We start from the raw sequence: 8,859 nt of genomic DNA, 5'->3' as shown, positions 1-8,859 counted from the left end.
CCGTTCCGGAAGTGGTTGTAAGTGATGAAAATGACAGTGAACATTTTGACCTCCTCGCGTTCATCCGACGGCGCTCCACTGACGTGAAAGCTGGCGAACGAATAGAAACGTTTTCTCAACGCGAGCCAAAACCTTCTGCGACCTTCTGCGATGAGTTGGTTAGTTTGGCGGTAGCAAGAAAAGTGGAACTGGTACGGCTATTATTATTTTACGAGATTTTTCACACCGCCTATACTGTACACCCGGGCGGAGAGTGTCGTTGGCGAAGGGAAATGAATCGTTTCATTATTGTATTCTTTCAGACAGCACAGCGTGTCAATATAGCTGTGGGAATAAGCAAAGCAAATCAAATTTAAATAATATACAGGAAATGAATGGTGAAAGGTAAACAATTACATCAAGGTTAACCTCCTTCTGACGTACACATAGTTATGTTGTATTCGTATAACTAATAAAACCCTCCCATCCATCCGAGTTGCAAAAAGCCTACAAGGAGTGGAATGAAGGTGTCTGGTCTTAATTATTTTACCCTGCATATTCATTGTTCCGTAGGCTGTATTTGCTGGTTTTAGTATTCTTTACTGCAGCGTCTCGGTACAGACCATAAAATAATGCGTACATATCAGCAGACGATGGAAGCGCCCAGCCTCTCATCTATTGCAGATAGTATCTTCGCAGAGTGTAGCGTTCGTTGTGAGTCTGCTACTCGTAATATAGCCTTTTTACTGTCGTACAACGACGGAGGGTTTATAGTATGAGTTCACCTTTCTTTTGTGGTTGGTTGCTGCATAAACATGCGGTGGTAACAACTATATGTGGCATTTTTCACGCTACTATATGTGCGAGGTGAAAGTGTCACAGATGGAATGCGATGCATAGAAAGAGAGACACAATATAAAACAGGTAGGATTTGGTTGATAACAACGGATATGGGGTTGTTGGAGCAACTACAAGCTTGATTCTTTCCCAGTGTGATTAGATACAGTGCGAATAATGGTATAAACACTTTGTACAGAAAATACCTATTTCTTTTGGTGCGTGTTTTGAGAAAAATAAACAGATCTCATAAAGATATTAATATTATTGCCTGATGGTTTTCTTCCCGAGGATTTGTTTGTGTATTCAGAAAGGGGCGATCCTAAATAACGACCAGTTCAAATAACCCCATCTGGCGGTGCGTAAATGTACTATGTCATATTAAGACACATTTATTTAACCTAATGTGTTATCAATTGTTTAAACATTTCCAAATCTCAAATGCCCCATGTTTAGCATGGTTTTAATACATATTTCATTTAATAGGTTGCAAGGTAGCGAAAGTAAAAGTAAAGCATCCTTTATTGTGTAATACTGCACACACCTGTATAATAATGCCAATAAAACTCAAAAGCAATAAAAATGAATGCATGTTTTATGATAGTACTAGCCTTAACTAGTACGATGTACCAATTTTGCATTTCTAGAATTCGAAACGAACTTCCTTAATTGAACCAAGCAATTATATTTATGCAATAAGCAATTCCGTTTGACTTTCCGTGTTGGTAGTAATTGGAACGAGTCGGTTTAAAATTCTTTGGCTTTCCCTCGGCGCAAGCCAGTGTTCGATCACCGTTGCAGCGAGAAGCATCTCAAGTGCTCGAAAAATGGAAACCCATATCGGAAAGCAACATTCGCTGGAACGCTTTCAAGCGATGGTAGCTTGGCAGAACCGTGTACTGGCCGTGTTCGGGTGCTACATATATCTCAGCAAAGAGCGAGTGTCTTACCGCATCGTGCCGATCTGCTTTATGGCCAGCTCCTTCGTCTTGCTGTCGCTGTACAGTGCGGTCCAAGCCTGGGGCAATATGGGTCAGGCTGTGCTGAGCATTGTGGTCCTCTTCTATGGCATCGTCGGTGTGACACGGTTGGCGGTAGCGATCAGCAATCCGGCCGGTTGCTACCGCTCGATTCAGATCGCCGAGGAGATGTACCAACGTGCCAACGGATCGAATCCGGCGGAATGCAAAGTTCTTGCGAAGTACACCGACCTGTTCTGTAAAGTGTGCAACTGTACACCGTTTGCTTTGTGCTGAGCGTGGTAGTGCTTACGCTGATGCCCTTTGCGTTATATCTACTGCGTGGCGAGCGTTACTTGCCGTTGGGGATCGTGCTACCCTTTACTGCTGAAACGGATGCTTTCGGTTTTGGTGCACACTCGCCGTGCAGCTAGCGTACATGTACACTGGTCCTTTTGCGCTGATTCCGTCACAGAACATATACTTTGCGTTTGTGTTTAACATTTGCCTGCAGTACGAGCTGCTGATTGAGCGGTTGAAGCAGTTGGATGAAATGATTCGAAGCTCCAACAACCTAAAGCTGACCGTGCGCGATCAGTTGGTGAAGATCATTCAGCTTCAGCAAGAGTCCACAAAGTATGCAACCGGATCGAGGGTTTCAAAGAAAAGCAAAATATTAAGGCTGGCAAAATATTAATGCATCCTATTTTACAGCTACATTACGCACATTGAGCGCTTTTATCAGCTGCAATCGTTCGTGGAGTTTCTGTGTAATTCGCTGCAGGTTGCGCTGACGTTGAACGAATTACATCGTGTATGTTGGTCTCGAGACACTCCATCCCCTTTGTGTGGTCAATCATATCCTTACTGGCGTTTGTATTTCAGAACTTTTGGTTGCCAGGATTGCTCATACTACCGATTGCAGTGATGCAGATGCTTATCCTATGCTCCTTGGGGACGCTGATTGAGCTGAAAAGCGATCAGTTCAAGGATCAGCTGTACGATATAGCCTGGCCCGAGATGGACCTACCGGAACAGGGTATGTTCAAGTACGTGCTGAAAAGTGCGCAGCAACCTACACAACTGACGTGTGGTCGGTTCGCCGTTATCAATATGAACCTGTTTCTGGCGGTTTGTATGCGTTGTGTAGGAATAGCAGACGGCAGCAGATGAATGAAATTAATGCAAGACGCTGTACGATTTCGTTTCAGATTCACAAAAAGATTTACTCATTCTTTATGATGCTGCAAAACATGTAGGACAGTCGGACAAGATGCCGTAGTTTCACTAGTAGCACGAGATTTTTGCCAATAATAAAGCAACACCGTAGTGTACAGAACTGTTGATGCGTAAACTTCCCTCTATACAAGTCACCGAAATCAGTTTGATGTGCAAGTTATGCGACAGCTCTGTAGTTCCACGGTCCCGTTCCTTCGTTGTACTTCGCATAGATTGTTTTGGGTGTTATCAATTCAATGTGCAAAAAATGGAGAAAAAACAAACTTCTCGCCCATTTCGAGCTGATTGGAATGTTGATCCTGCTGCTCGTGCTGGTTCTGGGTGTTCCCCCTTAGCATCTGGCTGTTAAATCCTTCATTTGATGGCATTTTTTTGTTAGTGTTGTTTTCTTTCTGATTTTGCGTGAACCACACACAAACTCTCAGATTCGATTGCATTTCACTGCGACCATACCAGCCCAAACCGAGACATGATGATGGTATGCGCTAGCATGTACGCCCAGAGCTCGGTCCCGGCTGATACATAAACTAGCACAACGCATGGTGAAGCGATGCGTGCGCTGGAAGGGCGGGGATCGGTGCTCCCCTTGCCTGCCCTTTCACATGTGCCGAGCATTTTTCACCCCTCCCCCATCGGAGGAAATCGCATTCGCGCATTCCGTAGTGCGTAATATACCGACCACGGCTTCACGGTTCCAATGTTCCATGATATGCATCTTGGTTGTGGTGCCACCGGGCTGCCATTCGCTTGCTCTACAGCCAGCCCACACGCGCGCGCGTTGGATGATGCGTTCGAACAGAGTGCACTTCCTGCTGCCACATGATATAAGCATCGACGGTGGTACGGTGTGTACGGCCCGCGTTGTTCGATCCGCGCTCTTATTGGTGCAATTTCATCGGCCTGCCTGTGCGACGGCACACTGTGGGCGAAATGTTTCTCGAGCACAAACCAGCCCTGGCCCAGCGCTCAAACGAGGCAAAGGACACTGCCACAACCGCCTCGAAACCACGGCTCGCTGTGTGCCGTCCTCCATCGCTCCAAAGCGGCTGGTGGATGAAGCGCGGCAGGCAGACAACGAGAGAAGAGAGTGTGCTACAACGGCAACTGGATCACATGCGTCGTGTGTACACGGTGGATGGAGGTTAGAGGTTAGAGCAGCATAAAATACGAACTCTATCATCGGGCGAACGAAGCGGGCAGGGCAATAGATGGCGAATCCATCCTTCCCCTCGTGTGTCGGTATCCATCCGTTTGAATCTTCAGCCTTTATGCTGCTGACGATAGCGCGAGGACGATGGGCTCGAAACGCATCTAGCCGCACATCTGTGCGAGCCTCACAGAATCTCTTTCTCTGTGCGTGTCCGTGATCTCGCCATTGGTGTAGCCCATTGCCCATTGTACACGAGGGAGTGTGGGAGTACCATCAACAACAGGCAAAAAAACACCCTGGATTAGGGAACCAGGACCGGGCCTCATGTTAAGCGGGGGTACGCAACAAAAACAGGAAAGGACTTGAAGCCTATGGAAGAACGTAAAGCATCGTGTCTCTTTCCATCTCGCATTGCGAATGCGAAATGGCAGGCTTGCGTGGAGATTGAAATGGTAAATGAAATGAAAATTTGGTACTTGGTTCTCTGGGACCGGGGCTCGGGTGTGATGGAATGGGAGAAAAGCTTTTTTCCCAACTATCCTATGCCGTCCCGCGCTGCAGTCGTTTGTGAAAATATGAGTTTTCTAGAAAGCGCTACACCGACCGCTCGCCAGCCCTTCCGCTTTTTTGTACCATGTCACGGAAAACCGGAAGGATTGTCTGTTTGTTGATGTTGCTGTTCGTCTGATGTGTGCTTGGGTGGTGGTGTGGAGGGTGGAGAACCGTACTGTCATTTGGTTTTTTGTCCTGGTCCATCGTTCAAAACGCAGACCGAGGTGAGAGAGCACTGTGGGCTGTGAAACGATATGCCACCGATTCATCGGAATTTTCTCCACTCTATCTGCGTATCCACAGGATCTGTGTAGGTTCTGGGGTTGGACGTGGTGGGTGTGTTCGTGGCTCTTCCTGTTCATGAAGTCGTGGAATACGTTTTCGTTGGGCGCGCGAGAATCGATTGCGAACCCGTGAGGGACATGTGGGGGAAAGAGTGAAGGAAAGGCACTTTTGTGTGTATGTGAGTTTCACATAGCACGCACTAACACACACACACAGACCTTCCTCTCGCGTATCTTCTGTGCGCCAGTGCGCATCACGGGGAGGGAGCGCGGGTTCGTTAGAGCGAAACCGTTTCTCGTCGTTCGGTGAAGGCTTGAAACCCTGGGAAAACATTTCCCGCAATATCACCAACGGGGTTGGTTTCTCTCTTTTTTTCTGTACATGTACAAAGATAGCGCATCGGAGCACCAGTTAGTGTGTGTGTGTCGTACGCACTTTTCCCCCGCTTGGTGTGCCCTGACGCTAAGTGATAGGAGCAAAAGGTCGGGTCGCCAGATTACGGATTGAACAAATTCCATAACGTTGGCCAAAGGATTCGTTTACGTCCGGGGGAGGAGGGAGTTTGGAAGCGGGACGATCTTCCACCGTGTAGGGGGTGGGGTGGAGGGCTCAATGGCCACAACGCAAACCATGTGCACAACGAGAACCACCGGACCCGGGTTCGTTGGCGTAACAACAACACGTTTGAATTGCAGTTGTGGAGCTGGCTGGCAAAGGGAAGGGAGAGCACAACTGCACACGGAAGGATCGGGCGTTAGTCTGCGGATGCTGCGGGTTAGCTGTGGTAGGGGAGGGGGAGGATACGTTTGTTTCTGCAGAGGGAGATTTTTGTTTTGCGTGAAAATCCTGACGGTGTGGTTCGTCGTTCGTCGCCGTGCGGTTTTCCTTTTGTTTCCCTTTCCCTATAGTATACATGTGGGAAAAGGGTTTGTGTGGGTGTGTATAGATGAACAGGATTCTCGCATGGGAGTGGTATGCTCAGTGTTGCGTATTTATACAGTATTAATTATAAATTTATCGCTGCAATCCGATCTCTCTTGGGCGACCCTCTTTGCATTTGCCAAATAAAAGATGGTGATTGCAAGGCGCACCTTTAGTATCGTGCTCTGTGTTCAGAGAATGCCTGTGGTGTTCCTTGTATTAGATTTTAATGCATTAGATTAATTTTGTTGTGTATTAAATGAAAACAGGGCTGTACAGGAATTCCCCGATATACGCGGTATTCGATGTACGCAATTTTCTTTATTGGACAGTTCTTTGAGCAAATTGTACTGATTTGACACAAAAATGTCAAATATAAAATAATTTCCCTTTTGGTGGAATTTTAAAAACCAACTTAAAAGGTAATATAATCTTTAGTTAAAATCAGATCAAATAACTAACACAGTGGCTAAAACCTACCACTTAAAGCAAAATTATGCGAAAATTAGCTATAATTTGACTGAAAATCTCGAAATTCGACTTACGCTAATACTCGAGATACGCTATTGCCTGCGGTCCGCATTAATAGCGTATATCGGGAAATACATGTACTATCATTTGCATTATTAAATTAAATTATTAAATATTACTCATTACAAATAGGAACAAGAATTATACTGCATGTCCTATAATCATATCCTTACTCTGTTTAGTAAAAGCAATATCCAGAACATTTAAAATAACTATATAACTAAAACTAATATAACTAATAACTAAAAATCGATCGAAATGAAAGGTGAGTTTGTTTTTCATGTCTTGAGTTTGTATTTCGATCATTGGAGACTTTTGTTTGATCATTTTTGCATTCGCTCCTGCGTAAAGTTGTTGTTTATCGTATGAAAGTGTCAAGTACTTACTATATATTAGTAGCTACTCCTAAGTTTCGCGAATACTGCATTAACATTGGAGCTTGCTTTTGCTTGTTAAATTATCGAATTAAAGACCAAACGAATCTATACGAATTTTAAACACGTGTTTGATTAGGCACTGCGGGTCTATGTGCTTGCCGGATATTTGATCCTGCAAGACGCATCCATGGATTATTAACGAAAGATGGCGTAGATAATGCTGGTAATCCAGATGCGTAAATACTTGCGTCTTCTTCATTTTCTTCAAGCTAAGTAAAGCAAAAGAAACTTTTTGTGGTTACCTCTCAATGAGTGAAAGACATCTTAACGATAAAATCTCTGCATACACAATTGTCACTCGAGCAGCGAGGGATGGTGCGGAACAGCAAACGTAAATACAAACGAAATCATCCCAAAATGAAGCAGCAAGGAAAGGGAAGGCGTCACGGGGAATTGCCGTATGACAAGGCGCTGCGCAATCAAATCCAATCAAATTCGCATTCAGAGCGATAGGAATAATTTTGAATATTATTTATTCGATGCGGCACCCGCCACCCGCGTGTTCCTCACGGTGTACATCATGGTCGTCTGTGTGTTTGCGCCTGGATGTCGATCTGCTGTGCTCCTCTGGGTGGCCAGCCGCGGGAGGGGGGGGGGGCATGCGGGAATCTCGCTGATCGATGATGATGTGCCCGATGCGTGGCTGGCGGTGGTGGTGTTGCCCCAATAGAGCAGGAAACGCGGTGCAAGCGCATGACGCAGCGCCAAGTAACGGGATGGATATATTCTGGGAAATTGTAAATTTCACCCGTCAGCGTGTGTTTGTGTGTCGGCAAAGTTTGCTCGAAATGTACTCAAATATTGGTCCGTGCCTATCCGTCACGGGCTCGCGCCCGGTCTGTGTGTTGCCCGTTTCCACCGCAACACGGTTCGGGCAGAGAGGTTCGTGCATAAAATTCAGCCCTATTTGATTGGATCGACACTCGCGCTTGTGCGCTGTGTGCGAGACCTCACTTGTCGAATTTATCGACATCTTTTCCGATCCGGATGATGTGATTCGTTTTGCGGGAGGAAAAGGTAAGGTGGTGATGATGTGTGGAAGGGGCAGTCGCTCGGGATCACTTTCGTCCGACGGAACCTCAAAAATCCTCTCGAACGGTGCGGCAACTCGGATGCACACAGTTTTGGGGCAACGGTGCAGAATTGGTACATTCATCTTTCATGTTTCGATCTGTGCGTTCCTGCTCAACCCCACTACTGTCGTTCTGATGCAAGCTGCATAAATGCAGTTCTAGCAAATATTCAAACATGTATTCACGTATGCACCGTGTGTGGGCCTGAGTGTGATGGGGGGAAGAGGAAAGGATTTTGCGGCCACCCGCGCCTGTATGTGCCAATCGGAAGTGGAAATCGAAGCGAAATGATTGTGAAATTATTATCATCATTCGCACAAATCGCACTCTCTTCTGCTCTATAAGGTGCTCGGATCGCAATATGAACTGTTGTACACAGTCTCATACACTCTCATACACACAAATACACCGGCACATACATTTGCCGGCATCAGGGACGCCTATCAGCTTTCAATTCCACTTCGATTTGCTCCGGTGTTTATCCTCCATTTGCATTCCCATTTGGTTGACCGTCGCATTCCCGCTTCTTCATGTTAGATGTGTGTGTGTGTGCTGTTGCTGTTACCACCGGAAGTCGCTGCTGCGGTGCAGCAACGGGGTTGTCGAAGGTACGAGCGCAATGAAGCTGGTTATAAATAAAATATTTGGAAAATTAAATGCAATTTTCTCCACCCTCCCTCTGCTGCATGAGGAAAAGGAGTGGGACTGTGTGTACTGGTGGGACAATCGGGCAGCGTAGTAGTAGTAGTAGGTAGTAGCTGGATACCAATCCATCTATCGTCCTTTTGGTGCCCGACCAGGTACCTGACTCGAGCAAACTCTTCCACCTTCACGATGCAGATGGGCCAGGGCAAGCATATAGCGAACCGATCGTCGTCCTCTCTTTCCATCTCTCT

General features: G+C 46.2%; 1 protein-coding gene across 1 annotated transcript; it reads left to right on the top strand.

Annotated features, from left to right (window-relative positions):
- The first annotated feature begins 1,643 nt into the window (after positions 1 to 1,643).
- LOC121603348 lies at positions 1,644 to 3,145 on the top strand. The gene is made up of 3 exons (XM_041932011.1): positions 1,644 to 2,039; positions 2,251 to 2,443; positions 2,560 to 3,145. Exons 1-3 carry the CDS (start codon positions 1,644 to 1,646, stop codon positions 2,946 to 2,948), a joined length of 978 nt encoding a protein of 325 aa, XP_041787945.1. The 3' UTR covers positions 2,949 to 3,145.
- Positions 3,146 to 8,859: the final 5,714 nt, after the last annotated feature.

Source organism: Anopheles merus, unplaced genomic scaffold (assembly GCF_017562075.2).
Source record: "Anopheles merus strain MAF unplaced genomic scaffold, AmerM5.1 LNR4001149, whole genome shotgun sequence".
Taxonomy (NCBI): Eukaryota; Metazoa; Arthropoda; class Insecta; order Diptera; family Culicidae; genus Anopheles; species Anopheles merus.
This window is presented reverse-complemented; position numbering and strand designations above follow the sequence as displayed.